Source organism: Ptychodera flava, chromosome 8, assembly GCF_041260155.1.
Source record: "Ptychodera flava strain L36383 chromosome 8, AS_Pfla_20210202, whole genome shotgun sequence".
Classification (NCBI taxonomy): Eukaryota; Metazoa; Hemichordata; class Enteropneusta; family Ptychoderidae; genus Ptychodera; species Ptychodera flava.
Window position 1 is genome coordinate 5,985,787 of NC_091935.1, and position 15,490 is coordinate 6,001,276.

Consider the following 15,490-nt stretch of genomic DNA (forward strand, 5'->3'; position numbering starts at 1 on the left):
GGTTGGCTCGTATGGGTGTGAAAAGGAGACTTATGAAAGTAATACTTTCATGGTTCGTTCGAGGTGCATTTCCGTTTCCTGTGCATGCTCAGAACAGTGAACCCAGAAAAGAATCGAAAGGAGAAAAACTATGGCAACTTATAAGTTAAGTTGTACACTTACAGGACATGAACTTGACGTCAGAGCTGTACAAGCGACCTTTTCGCCAGAGGGAGCGATCGTGTCTGGTTCCAGAGACAAGACAGCAAGGATATGGGTACCGGACAGGTAAATCATGCTAACTCATGTTACAACGTCGTCAACAGCCGGTCAGCCGGTCATTCATTGTGATCTGATTGCGAGTGTGTTGGTTTTGAAGCATAGCTCGTTACATGCCATTCGGAGTTTCTAAAGTATGGCCAGTCTTAGCATTTATGTATAAATTTTTGCATAAATTCAAAATTTGACACAATATACAACAGCGCAAATTTGCGATTTAATAAGTACGGTACACAGACTGTGACAGAGTCCATGATAATTGACATAGTTTACGGATATGTGTTGATTACAAATGAATCTTGTTCATAATGAAGGAATCATCATCATCATCATCATCATCATCATCATCATAATTGCCGTCTGTGTAAATCATTCATCTTCGAAGTAGAACTATATTACTGCGTTACCCAGTGCATGAACAAAATATTTAAAAAAAGATTAAAATAACATTTCACTGGCTTAGTTTATCCACATTATCACCTACACTTTCTTAAAGATGAATTGCTAAGTGGTTTACATACTGTCAGGGCTCCCTCTCAGTCACCAAAATGATTAGCCAACTGATTAGCCAATCAAAATCTTGTAGCCACTTTGAGCAACTTTTAGCCAGGCTATGATCTCAATTAAGCGTGGCAATTACAGCTTTCTCCGCATTCAGGAGTTCCTAATTTTACAAATCGAGATCTTTTGTATGATGTTCCTGATAGCTTTTACATTAAAGAAACATTTGTTCAGTTTGTACTGAATAATCTGTGTTTTTATGACATTTCCAGGATAGAAATACTTTTTCATTTCAGATGGTAAACTTTTACCACCAGAAATAAAATAAGGTATCAATTGAATTCTAAAAATCTGGTAGCAAAGTGAAGTGTATATTACAACAGGTACAGAACATTTCTGCGGCATTCATTTAGTGTTCACAGTATGATAGCTTGTTATAAGCTACAAGCCTCTCATGCGGCAAATTTATGCAGTCTTCCATAACCAAAATGTTTTAGCCACAAGAATAAAAAAAATGGTGCAGGAGAAAGCATTTAGTAGCACACTGGCAGTGTAGATACAATTGGCCCCGGTGTTACTTGTATGTCACAGTTGTGATCAGGCAGGCTAAATAGCATTTTGAGTATGAGTATTTTTCTTGAGATCAAAGGTTTTGGCCAAACACAACTCTTGTAAAACAAGACACAATGATATATGTTCATTTAAATTACTCACTGTTTGAGAGTATACATTGTTTTAATGATTATGATAATATTTTAACACAGATATATTTTCACTTGATATTTTGATATCATAAAGAAATGTCTGGTAATGTTTACTTCTACATCATTAAACTGGTCGAATCTGCAAAAATATTAAAATAATTCAGAATCACATAATTTCTTGTATAAGTTATAGCAGTTTGAAATAGACCGAATTAACAATTTTAATGAATTGTTATAATTGCTTTAATGTTTACATGCAAAATTGCAATTCACAAATGTGATGATTTGACAATGGATATGCTTACTGCAATTACTGTTTACAATATCCCTTTGCAATGACTCTTAATAAATTTAATTTAAAACTGACAGTCAAGCTGAATGCCATTTAAATTGGAAGACACCAAAAATACCTTTTACCTATTGACCCACCCTAGGTGGCTCTTTTGAACCATAATTGTACACTTAAGGGGTCTTCATGCATGACATCACATGATGAGATGACCTAGACTTGACCTTTCAGAAAACCTCAGTTTTTCTCCTCTTCCTTTGTATTATTGCTCCGTTTGTGAAATTTCCCTTTTAAATTACGGTATTTACTATCAAACTGAGTAGTTGCCGGCCAAATTTTGATTCTAGCAAAGTAGGTAAAACTTCTAGATAGACTGAAGGACGAACGGGACTCACGGAGGCAAAACAAAGCCTCTGTACCACAGACGGAACAGCAACAATGTCTGCTCCATGTACCAGGGAACTTGTAATTTTGTAGAAAGGAGAGTAAACTGTTTCAATACATTGCAACTTTGTAGGAAGGAGAGTAAACTGTTTCAACATCTTACAACTTTTTATTGTTAGCTGTAGTTTTTTGTTGAGGTGGCACCTGGGCAGGAAAAATTCATTAGCCACTATGTTCGCCAAACTGGAATTTTTGTAGCCATTTTAAACTTTCTTTCGCATTTGGCTAATTGGCGATCGGGTAGCGGGAGCCCTGACTGTAAGTTTATTCTGCACATAAAGTACAAAAGGTATCATTATTATTGTATTTTATTTTAGAATAAAATGTGCTGATGAACTATGACTGTGCATATCATCAGATAGCTTACATCCTTTTTGTTGTTGAATAATCTGAACCACATTGTTGAATAATCTGAACCACATTCCGATTTTCTTTTGAGTTCTAAGTAAAGTACCAAATAAACGAAAGTAGGTGCAAAATAAATAGAAATAAGTAAAAGAAGTTGGTACCAGTCTTATGTTACTCATGAATTTGTTTTTGAAATAGAAAAAATGTTATTGTTCTCAAGATAGCCTGTTTTGTAATTGTATTGCAGCAATGGCAGAGGCTATTCCCAAGCCATGATACTGACAGGACATACAAACTTCATCTCCTGTATCTGTGTTATGCCTCCTACTGATGAGTATCCACAGGGACTCATTATGACTGGAAGCAATGATCACAATATTAATGCATACACACCAGACTCTCCATTCCCAGTGTACACTCTCACAGGACATGAGAACACAGGTGAGTTTTAGATCCTAAGATTCTTTGAAGAGTGGTGGCTAATTCGCATAAATTTAAATACAACATTTGCATATCATTGCTTTGTTTGGTGTATATAATTACTGTGAAAGAAGATGATGTTTGCTCTGCCATGCAAAGAAAAAGAAAACATTTAATGTGGTCAGGCAAATGTAGATCTCTGTAGCTTTCATACGTAAATATTACATAGCATTTGCGCTCCATAATAGCTCATGTATGTAAAATTTATGATGTGCTTTCAATAGTCCAGAGAAGCTCCCACTGTCATGGTTAAGAAAATAAATTATGCTACTTGGAGATGATTTAAACACAAAAATTCTTTTATCTTTCAGTTTGTACCTTGGCTTCTGGTAAATTTGGTACTCTCCTCAGTGGTTCGTGGGACTGCACTGCTAAAGTTTGGTTGAAGGAGAAAAACGTCATGACCTTACGAGGTCATTCACTGGCTGTATGGGCTGTAGCTATTTTGCCAGCACAGGGACTGATGCTCACAGGGTCTGCAGATAAAGACATCAAGATGTGGAGAACTGGAAAGTGTGAACGGACATTTAAAGGTAAATAGGTGTTTCTGTGGAGTTTGTGTGTTCTCCAACATGTCGGAAGGTTAGACGTAAAATTATTAGTGATTCTTTGTGATCAAGAAAGCATCACAACTACAGGAATTATAATTAATATGTCATTCATTTTTTTAAAACAGTGTTCAAATAAGATAAGGAGTATAGTCCAGGCAATGGTTTTTACTGCCATTTTACATGAAAAGTTCCATACAACTGCATACAAAATTTTTCTTATTTCATTAGAGCAACTTTATACTATAATGAAACACAGGCCATTACCAGTCTGTAAAACCATACTGAACTTCAATAAAGCCACTGATTGAGAACGAGGATCTATCACGGTAACCTTCACAACGAGTACTGTATCTACATATGGTATAATATAATGATAATAATAATAATAACAAGGCAGTATTGCTGAAGGCAATGAGTACTTGGGCCGTGATAGAGTAATTTTGAGGACAATATATACCACTATTCAAATATGGTCTTGAATTTCCTCCTGTCAATGAGGCATTTGATTAACTGGTTATTAAACGAAGCAATGGCATGACAACGGCAAAATATGTCTAGCAACTTTTGTGGAGTTTGAGGCAGGGGTTCTTTATTTATAACGGGAATTGCTTAAACTCCTTAAATATTCAAATTACAGCAAATTTCTTTTGTTCTCGATGGTAGATGTCTAATATTTAGATGGGCATATTTAGATTTCTACCCTATAGTTATCCCTATATACCAAAAATCGGACATCCAGCTCTATTGGCTTGCTCAGAATTAGATATGTGCATAATTAATGAGGTACAATATGTGGTGTCATAAGGTGTCACGGTCCCATCATACCATTTATGAAGGGTGTAGCACTTGTGGTTACTGAGTTGTGGACAAATATATATATTTGAGGTCAAAGGTCATCGAGGTCACGTGACATTTTGTCAAAATAATTGTATTGCTAAGTTATTCCTATATACCAAAAATCAGACCTCCAGCTCTATTGGCGCGCTCAAAATTATATATGCGCATAATTAATGAGGTACAATATGTGGTGTCATAAGGTGTCTTATCATACCAAATATGAAGGATGTAGCACTTGTGGTTACTGAGTTTGTGGACAAATATATATATATATTTGAGGTCAAAGGTCATTGAGGTCACGTCACATTTTGTCATAATAATTGTATTGCTCAGTTATTCCTATATACCAAAAATCAGACCTCTAGCTCTATTGGCTCGCTCAAAATAAGATATGCACATAATTAATGAGGTACAATATATGGTGTCATAAGGTGTCCTTTCATACCAAATATGAAGGGTGTAGCACTTGTGGTTACTGAGTTGTGGACAAATATGTATATTTGAGGTCAAAGGTCATTGAGGTCACGTGAAGTTTTGTCAAACAAATTATATTGTTAACTTATCCCTATATACCAGAAATCAGACCTCTTGCTCTATTGGCTCGCTCACAATTAGATATGCACATAATTAATGGAGTACAATATGTGGCATCATAAGGTGTCCCATCATACCAAATATGAAAGGTTTAGCACTTGTGGTTACTGAGTCATGGACAATAATGTATATTTGAGGTCAAAGGTCACCAAGGTCACATGATATTTTGTCAAGATGTCTGAGATATCTGCGTGAACCGATGGACTCACTGATGCACTCACTGACGGATATGAGCCAATCTATAAGCCCCCTGGACTTTATCCGTGGGGACAAAAAAACTGTGTCACTGCATCCTTTAGGCAATATGAATACGATGAGAAACTACATTTTTATTTTTCTTGGCATCATACATGCGAGTCTATGGAGAACTGCCTTATACATGGGAGTCTATGGAGGTGTAAACTAAAAAGTCCTCTAACACGGCCAAATTTGATAGCATTGTGAAACAAATCGACGTGCATCTGTATGGGGTTGGGTACTAGGCGTGAACGGACGGACGGACGCACGGACATGACCAAACCTATAAGGCCCCTCGGACTTCGTCCGTGGTGATTAAAAACAACGCAACAGTTATTACAGCTACACCGGCGGTAGGTTCATATCCAGAGCCCCGTACGGTCTGCCGCCGTCTCTTGAAAACAATCTCATGCACCCGGCCATATGGGCAGCTGGCCGGATCACAGTCGCTCGAGAGCTATTCAGCTCTGGGACTATTCGCCCCATAGACGAGTATACAGAAGCGAGGTATTTCTCGCTTCTGTATACTCGTCTATGGGGCGAATAGTCCCAGAGCTGAATAGCTCTCGAGCGACTGTGGCCGGATGCATGACTTCCCGGAGAAGGCGAGCTGTCACGTTCAAAGCTCAGGATTATTTGTCGATCAAATTTCAGTAAATTTACCTTACCTAGATGAAATTTTGTCTATAGGCTGAAATTTCGCCGAAGTTTGACAAAATTACATCGATTTTTCAGGTTCATATGCGACATTTTTGAGTTTTGAGTGCAGACAGAAATAAGTTTTGAGGCAACATGGCTGCGACCCCATGTTGACACCTAGCCCTGCATACGATGCTATGTGCTACAGCTAACACACAGCATCGTACGCAGGGCCAGCGAGAGAGTTGCCGACATCGACGGTTATTTACGAGAAGTGAATAAAAGACTGTCATTTTTGGAAGCGATCGAGTAGCTGAGGTAGGCTGGGATACGACTTGGGCCCAAGAACGCTGAATTTCGGCAGTAATTTGGCTTTTACGTCAAGTCCCAAAATGGATTTGAAGTCACCGACCCAACGTACGGGTCTTTGCAGGGCTGTGGTCAGCGGGGCGGTTAGCTGTAGCGGAACACACAGCATCGTACGCAGGGCTAGTTGACCCCCAAGTGAAAATGTGTTCGCGATCAAATCTCCTATATTTTTTTCAGAATTTTCAACAAAATCATTGCTTCTTACATCTTTTGTAAAATATAAAATACTAAAATAAAACTGCGATGTGCCATGTCTCCAGATTTCTAAAATATCGTTCGTTGACCGTTCGACACAAACTTGTGACGCAGTTGAAATTCAATACTGACCGCCAAATAAATGAGACGAGATCAGTCTAGACATCCTCCAAATTATCCAACCATTCGCATTGGAGTTCAGCTCGCTTAGAGTATCATAACATTTTTCGGCCTTTTAGATCGACCCTAATATCTCCCATTTAGGAAATAAATACACAAGCTACCTCGACAAAACTTCGTGCACCATGCACCATCCAAGACCAAACGCACTACAAATCTGTCTTGACGTCATCATCTCCTTACATGGTAATCGGCATACCGTATTTTTTAGCAAAGGAGACACAGAATACGTCGGAGTATTCAGTTTCAAAACGTATTACATTGTGTGATGTTGTCAAAAAAAGTCATGTTACTGCAGTGGTATAAATTACAAAACACAAAAGTTCAAATCAGTTTATTTTGGACTGGCTTTACCCAACATTTCATATTGTTTCTTATGCCAGATTTGACCACGTGCTTACTGGCGACCCCTTTTCATGCAAATTTTGTGTCAAATGATGTGTTCCCCTGGAAAAACAAACGTACGATTTCTAAATGAAGGAGGCGAAATTTGCCCTCAAGACTCGAAACCACCCCTTATGGGGTGTACCTAGCTATTTTTAACGAGCTTCTCGAATCTGCAGCTCTATTTCGAATGATGGTCTGGTTTTCTCAGCTCAAGGATAAGTGTTCTCCATCGCTGTGGGCGTTACTATTCTCAACCGGGGGTGCAGTTTCCAGTCGTAATGTTTTTCATTGTGTCCGGGATATAAAACCTTCCTTTTCAAACTTTCTCTTTGATTAACACTAATCCACATCTTGTCAGTGATTAAACATGTTTCAAGTTAAATGTTAAATTCTGGTCTCGAGCCCTCCTGTTCGACCAAACCGAAATTACCCCTCCCACTTTGGCTCGTCCAGTGGGTGTAGCAAGGGTCGTGCCATCGCCTAGTAAACGGAGGGTGCATTAATTGTTGCATTTCGATGCACATTTTGATTATATTCAGAAGACTTTGTGGCAAAAACTCAGATAGAGAAGCATTTATATTCACATCTCACTTATTCAAGACTAGCTGAGAGCAGCACTTCCATTCAGTTAACATCATTACGCCATTTATTATGCCAAGAAAGATGAAGCCAATACATTTTGCCCTCCCTGGTCTCAGCCAGAAATGGTTATACCTTACAGTTTTTTCCCACGGAATGAAACAAATGTACTTGGGCTGAGGCCCAAGTACAATAATTTATTTTTCTAGAGCAATTTCCATCAATAAAATATCAAACTGCTTTTACAATAAAAAATACAAAGATCATAAAAATACAATGAAGTAAAAGTACAGTAATAAAAAATGCACTGATGAAAAGGCAAACTGGACACTGCAACGTGATAAAAAGTACAAAAAAAGATGAGAACAACAAAACTGCGACTTAGTCACAGTGCTTGCTGAAGAGATATGTTTTAAGAGATGTTTTAAGGGAAGCAACAGTTGGTGAAAACCTAATTTCCTTTGGTAAGACATTCCATATAGTTGAGCTGCATTAGTGAGAGAAGATATGCAAGAAAAACAAGTCATAATTTTGGAAGCACGGTATACAAGTTGTAGTTTTTTATAGTTTTGGTTTTATCTGACCGAGGAATGTTTCAAACATAGACTTTCTAAAGCGGCATTCATACATGTGAAACCAACAATTACATTACACATAGCACTGGGAATAAAAATCATTCCGCACTTCCAGGTCACAATGACTGTGTCAGAAGTATAGCCGTCCTCTCTGAAGTTGAGTTTCTCTCTGCAAGCAACGATGCCAGTATACGCAGATGGTTGACAACCGGGGAGTGTATACAAGAATACTATGCTCATACAAATTATGTGTACAGCCTTGCCATCCTGCAAAATGGCACAGACTTTGCTACAACTAGTGAAGATAGAACACTGCGTATATGGAGAGGCAGTGACTGCACTCAGACTATACGACTCCCTGCTCAGTCTGTGTGGTCTGTGACAGCTCTTCCAAATGGGGATATTGCAGTTGGATCAAGGTAATGTCAAGATGACTGGCAATTCAGGCGGTATGTGCCTCACTGAAAGACTTAAACTTTCGCTCAAACTTTCCTAAAGGAAACGTGAAACGATTTTCTTACAAAGTCAAGAATTAAAATTAGGTTCACTGTGCAAATTTGGTTAGTGGGCAAACAGATTGTCTTGAATTTACCCTTATTTGAAATTCAACATTGCCACTCCTGTGTTAACTCAATGAAGAAAAATTAAATTCCCAATATTCTCAAAAAAAGCAGGTGAAAACTTTTATCAATTCAACGAGCTTGAAAATAAGTGAGTCCTCAGAAACAATAGATCGACGAGTTTTTTAATAATATGAAAAATTTTAGAGTCGGAATATCTGAACATCTGTTCCTTGCTGTGTGCTTTTGTTCGTCAGTGATAACATGGTGAGAGTGTTTACAACCAGTGCTGAAAGAACCGCCAGTCCTGATGAAATTGACATGTTTGAGAAACAAGTTGCATCGTCTGCCCTGAACCCACAGTCTGATGATCTTGGAAAGATTAAAATTGATGAGTTACCGGGTCCTGAGAGTTTGAACAAACCAGGTATGTACCTTTGAAATGGTAGTGTGGGAGAGATAGGAGCTAATGTTAGCTGTGTGGGTTAGGAATTTCACAGCAGGAGTAGTGCCAGATTCTGGTAAACTTTTGAGTCAAGTGAAGATGACTTTGAATAATTCTGTGAACTTTAAAGTGACAGTGAATGGAGGTAACTTACAATCTCTCATGAATCATTTGAAATGATCAAGATGTACGTACTCCTCACATCATACCACGGTTCAGTTCCATAGCTGCTGTAAGTACAAGGGGATACATTCCCGGGATACATTGCTTTGTTTGTTGGTTTGCCTTGGAAAAGTTTAAACTTTTCTACTTGCATTACACTGTCTGATTGCACAGTCTACAATCAAAGAGATTTAAGATTCATATGTAGAATGAAATCATGAATTGGATAGACACCACAGCTACAATATTCTGTCTGTTGTCATCTAGGTAATAGAGATGGACAGACCACCATGGTCAAGGTTGGGGAAAACAAGGTGGAGGCGTATTCATGGAGTGCAACGGAGAATAAGTGGAACAAGATTGGTGATGTGGTCGGCTCAGCTGGTGCTTCGGAAGGATCTAAGGGAAAGACAATGTTTGAAGGACAGGTAAACAATGTCAAGGTCATACAGCTCATCCAAACATCAACAAACTGTCCAGTTTATCAATGGTCTCATGCAAAGATTTCTTAAAAGAGCCCACATCATACTGAAGAGAATAAGGGCCCAATACTGTGTTTGGCTTTGGCTTTTTGTCATAGGTTGCTTTTCTGTAGGAAATAACATGATCCAATAATTGCAATGTCATTCACGACCCAAGTATTCTTTGGCAAATGTTCAACTACACCTTAGTTTAACCAAAGCTTTGTAGTTATCTAGCCAACAGTACTGAGGTTCTGTAACAATATCCCAACTAGATGTCTAGCATAATTTTAATGCATTATTCCTCTCTTCTGATACATATGCTGGGAATGTTTCTTTCCTGATGGTGCCGTTCATATCGTTAGCCTTTGAGATGTAAATATGTGAGTGCTAACATAATATCTGCACATTTCTTTTCCAGGAATATGATTACGTGTTCAGTGTTGACATTGAGGATGGCAAACCACCGTTGAAATTACCATACAACATCACAGAAGATCCCTGGTTTGCTGCTCAGAAGTTCCTGCAGAGAAATGAGCTAAGCCCACTCTTCCTGGACCAGGTTGCCAACTTCATCGTTGAGAACACCAAGGGTACAACATTGGGTAGTTCAGGACCTGTTGTCAGTGATCCTTTCACAGGTAAATGTTCCTACAATGCTTTACAGAATTCAAATTCAGGATTTTCAGGGACACTTGAAATCTTTCCTCCTCTGAATCTGAGGATATACCAGATAATAAAGACAATGTTTGTATTATACATTACTTTGAACTATCTGTTAGAGAATTTTGTGAACTGACAAATAGGAAGTCTTGAGAGTCCTTTCTTTATGAAACTTTGATATACAGCCATTTCTGAGTGTAATTATCAGAGAAGGAAAACAGTGAATAATTTCAGCAGCGGGAAAGTGAATGCGTTAAAGTAATGACTGCTTCCTTTGTTTATAAAATCGATGCAGGAGTTCCTTGATCAATCAAACACTGGTATGCCTCATGACACATTCTGTACATACTTTTGGAATATTATTCTAAAATATGTTCTGAGTGTAGAATTTCATTAAAAGTATTGTACGTCTGTTCCTACCCTTAATGTCAGCCAGTGATTGGCATACATAGCTTGCAATTTCACCATTAAGGGCTTCTAATATTGAGAATCACTGACCTTTATATGACCATTAAGAATATTGAATGTTTGAATGTCTGAGTCAGAACTAAATTATTGCATGAGTGTCAGAATATCGTATTTCCAAATTTCTGTATTTGACGGTTGTGACAGAAAGAAAACTTAACTTTATAGCAAAAAAGTCATTGTAAAACTAGTAAATATGTACTTACACAACAAACCACACCCAGTGATGGTATACTACGAGATTTGACCAGTTCATAACACATATACACGGTTGCCAATAGCAAGTGCATATATGAAGTGAACTGGGCAAAACTTAGTGGTATACTCATTGCTGAAGTGGTTTATTGCCTTTGTATGTATTGAAATTCTGCCATTAAAGTTGAAAAAGGGATTCTTTTTGTCAAGTGGAGAACTCATGCACGTTCCAACTGTGCTATATCACAAATACAGCTCTTGTCACATCTCAACCAATCAGATCGCTGTATGCAAGATACAAGGTACCAGTCTTGTTGCCAGTATGTACTGGTATGATGTAATCATAAGTATTTAACAATGGCTTCACACAAAGGTATCACACATTTAGAATTTAACCTAATTAAAGAGGATATTCTCAGTCATTTTTGGATACGTCCTTCTTGTGCTGCTATTGGGGAACAGGGACATCACTACCTTGACCACTTACAGTCATTCTTACAAGATCATGATCTGATAATTAAACTGCAAATGTCTGCACCCTTAACATTAATAATGCATTGAGAATTCAAGTTTAACCAGTTTCCCATGTCTTTTGCGTAATTTCTTCCAGGTGGATCCCGATACATTCCCGGAGGCGGATCAGGAAGCGCTCCTCAAGTCCCACGGCCAGGAACATCAGATCCATTTACAGGTGAGGCTTTGCAGGGTATAAATCACTGTAATCATAGGCTGAAACCCTTAAGGTCCAGTGTCTGCTTTAGAGTCGGTGTAACAGCATTTTCAGTGTCTCAAAGTTATCATTAATATTTCTTAGATTTGCAAGCATCTATTCAACTGATGGAAACTGACTCCATTTGTATGTGTCTTATTCAGTTAGAGTATATTTTGACTTTAATACTTCATTTATCGAAGTAGACTCCCATAATGCCTTTCATCTGAAGAGCAACACTATTATTATTATGCCCTGCAGGTGGCTCCAGGTATAAGCCAGGTGGTGCTGCTCCTGCCGCCCCAAGTTTTCCCGCGGGCCAAGGAGATCCCCTGACAGGTAAACGCTGAGTTGGCCAGGACTTTGTTCACCCTTAGTCCATTTCACAGTCACTTTGCTCAGATACAGTCAGCACTGTGCTTTTTTGCTAAGTTGGACCAAGATTATGATAGCATCTCTATCTGAATATTGATCTGAAATATTGTAAATTGAAAGTACCATTATATAGAGTATTCATGCATTTGTTCATTCAATTATTCAAGATTTTTTAGGCTACACCTAGTATCTATGTATCAGCGCAAGAGGAATTTTACAATTTCCAAAGCTAATGAACTCTAGTGAATGAGTCAAAGGTCAACAAAAGGAACAATTGGTATTATTTGCATGTGGTTTCTTTCAAACAACAGTGAAAGCAATCCTCACTGTTCTTCAAAATGTGTGACAAACAGCGCCCCCAGTGGTAAAAATTTAAAAACTTCTACTTGAACTGGGTATTCTGAGTCAAGTTACAGTTTGTTATATTTCCATCAGCACTTGGCAGTTATTTAAGTTAAGGATATTGAGCATATCAGACAATACATGCTTGTGTCCTTTTAGGTTGACAAAGTAATTCCAAAAGGAAATTTGAAAATACCAAATTTCATTTTGGGTCATACCTCAAACATGCATCAAAAGATATTCTAATATTCTGATTTCTAGGTGGTAATAGATATATACCAGGTGGTAGTCAGCCACTTGTCCAGGCTGCAGCACCCTCATCAGTGCCAAGTAATCCATACTTCCCGAAGACAACACATCTGACCTTTGACTCTGCCAATATTCAGGCAGTATTAGGTAAGTTATACTCAAGTTGGTTCTTTGCAGTGATTCAAAATGCCGAAACTAACAAAATAGAAAAAGAGAATAAATTTCTAGCTGTATAGTTGAACAAGAGCCTCTTAGTTGAGTGTGTAGAGGTGGCCAGATGAGAGCCCTGCGGAGCAGTCTGAATAGCTGAGACTCGTAGGAAAAATGAAAATGAAAAATCGTTGCAATTTAAACAATATACAGAGATCAGAAATTGCCAACTTTGCAGTTGGAAGACATTTATTAGAACTTTCATGCTTTCATCAAATATTTATGGCCAATTTGGGTTCCCAGTTTGAACTGTGAACAATACCAGCGATTTAAGCCACAATGGCTGTTCAAGGCCTTATCCGTAAAAAGTTTTTCATAAGTTTGTCTTTGTTTCCAAATACTGACCATTCATGATTTCTCGAATGATCAGGAAAACTGAAAGAATTGAACCGGGGTCTTGATGATCCACACAAGGTGGATGAGAGCCAGTTGGATGAGGTGGTCAAGCTAGCAGACAAGACTAAGATACCAACAGCACAACAGATGGAAATACTCTGGAAAATACTACAGTGGCCAGCAGGTGAGATGAAACTATACAATTTTTGTCAGCTGACAACAGAAATACAGGATTTCATACTCCAGATGTTTGCAGTAATTTCAAACTATGTCTGTAACATCATGTTAGCATTTCATGTCTGTCAATATTTCTAAAACCTGTGCAATCTAAATGGAGGAAATGATATCCACCTCTTTGAAAAAGTAATTTTAACAACATAATAATGGATTCAGCACTGAATAGAGTAGTGTTATTCCAAATCAGACGGTATAAAAGATGAATTGTTAATGTGTAAGATATGGTAATATCTAGTAGATACCTGACTTCATATATCATGAAACTGAATTCAAAGGATATATTTCTGTTGCAGATGTTGTCTTCCCAGGCTTGGACGTTCTTCGTTTAGCCATCTGTAATGACACTGTTGCCCAGCATTTTTGCAACGCGAAAGATGGCCCACAATTCCTAGCTCACCTTTGTAGAATTCTCACAGATGATCCCAAGCCGGCCAATCAGCTGCTTGTTCTCAGAACTTTCTGCAATGCCTTCGTTCAGCCTCTCAGTCACCAGCTCCTGATGGCTCACTTGGAGAGTGTGGTGTCGTCGTCGCTTCAATGTAATTCCAGTAGTAATCGAAACGTGAGGCTAGCGCTGTCAACTCTTTGTTTGAACTATTCCATCAGTCTTCATGCGGGTGACGACGCCGAAGCCAAATCACAGTGTATGAGCCTGGTGGTGATGGGAGTTGAAGATACAGACAATGAAGTCAAATTTCGACACTTAGTCGCTTTAGGAAATCTGATCAGCAACGATGAAAACGCCAAGGCCATGGCCTTGTCACTGGACCTACTACCTCTGATCACCAGATCCAAATCAATTTCAGATCCTGCCAAGGTCGGTGACTGTGCGAGATATCTAGAAGGAGTGCTCAGTTAAAAGAAATCAAAACTTTACAGATGGAAGGAAAGATATATTGTTGATTTCATACTGCATCTGAATCATCCTCATAATATCTGTCACTCTTTGACTCAAACAGCAAATGCATTTCAAATTCAGCAATTACTCTCTTGTCATTGCAGTGTTACTCTCCTCTCCGCTGATGTCTAATGGTGCAAAAATGTGTAACAATAAACCCATGGCTACTCTATTTCAGTGTCAGTCTCTTCAAATCAACTTCAAAATGAGAAGAAGTTTCAATCTATGATCAGATCAGATTTGAAAATCAAATTTCAGCACATCAAAAGTCACATTCAATGATAATGTACGTGCATTTCAATTCTGTTCTTCACAGTGACGGAAGTGTTCAATAGGAACATGATTAAACTTAGTCTCAATATTCTGTCCTATATTGTACAGTTGATTGATATTCTCAAATAAATTGCACTTAACATTATGAATGTGCTTTTGTTATATCAATGACCTTATCAATACACTTACTGGTATTAATATACCAGTGGTACAACTTTCCTCAAATCCCTGAACTGCAGATGGCCTACAAGAGCCAGTATCCAGTATCCTCAGTTGGAAAAAACAAAAGATTCATCATCTTGATCTTAGAGGGCCTCCCAAACAACTAAGAAGAATCTGGGCATGTTTTATCTCGATGTTCATGAGCAAAAAATATGACCATAATATTACATAATGTGTCTGATGATAAAGACAGACAGACAAATAAAAAAGTGAAAGAAGTTTGTCCAGTTCCTGAAATTATTGCCGCTGACTTTGTGTCAACCGGTGATATTTCCAAAATATTTCTCAAATTCTCAATATGCTCGAGTATTACAGCAGCTGAGCTGGTATGATGATACATAGTATGTATTCTATACAATGAAATGGTGTCTGTCAATTAGTGACCTTTTGAGCACTAAAGTCAATTTTTGTCCCCTTTTATAAATATACCCCAGTCTTCTCCGATTTTTTGCCAAAATATTTGAAAAAAAACTCTAGCCAATTAAATGTGATGTCCATTTGGTCCAAAATTATAAAAATTG

At 38.1% G+C, this 15,490-nt stretch overlaps 1 protein-coding gene across 1 annotated transcript; it reads left to right on the plus strand.

Moving 5' to 3' along the window:
- The first annotated feature begins 63 nt into the window (after positions 1-63).
- Positions 64-14,892, plus strand: LOC139138300 (phospholipase A-2-activating protein-like). Its single transcript, XM_070706614.1, has 12 exons — positions 64-267; positions 2,792-2,985; positions 3,336-3,557; positions 8,283-8,586; positions 8,985-9,154; positions 9,602-9,762; positions 10,217-10,436; positions 11,729-11,809; positions 12,089-12,166; positions 12,806-12,940; positions 13,374-13,523; positions 13,870-14,892. Exons 1-12 carry the CDS (start codon positions 131-133, stop codon positions 14,433-14,435), a joined length of 2,418 nt encoding a protein of 805 aa, XP_070562715.1. The 5' UTR covers positions 64-130; the 3' UTR covers positions 14,436-14,892.
- The last annotated feature ends 598 nt before the right edge of the window (positions 14,893-15,490 follow it).

What these genes read in the sequence shown, in the direction of transcription:
- LOC139138300 (XM_070706614.1), top strand. Translation starts at nt 131, where the DNA reads ATGGCAACTTATAAGTTAAGTTGTACACTTACAGGACATGAACTTGAC. An exon ending in AGACAATGTTTGAAGGACAG is followed by an intron (nt 9,763 to 10,216) that starts GTAAACAATGTC and finishes TTTCTTTTCCAG; the next exon opens with GAATATGATTACGTGTTCAG. An exon ending in AATACTACAGTGGCCAGCAG is followed by an intron (nt 13,524 to 13,869) that starts GTGAGATGAAAC and finishes TTTCTGTTGCAG; the next exon opens with ATGTTGTCTTCCCAGGCTTG.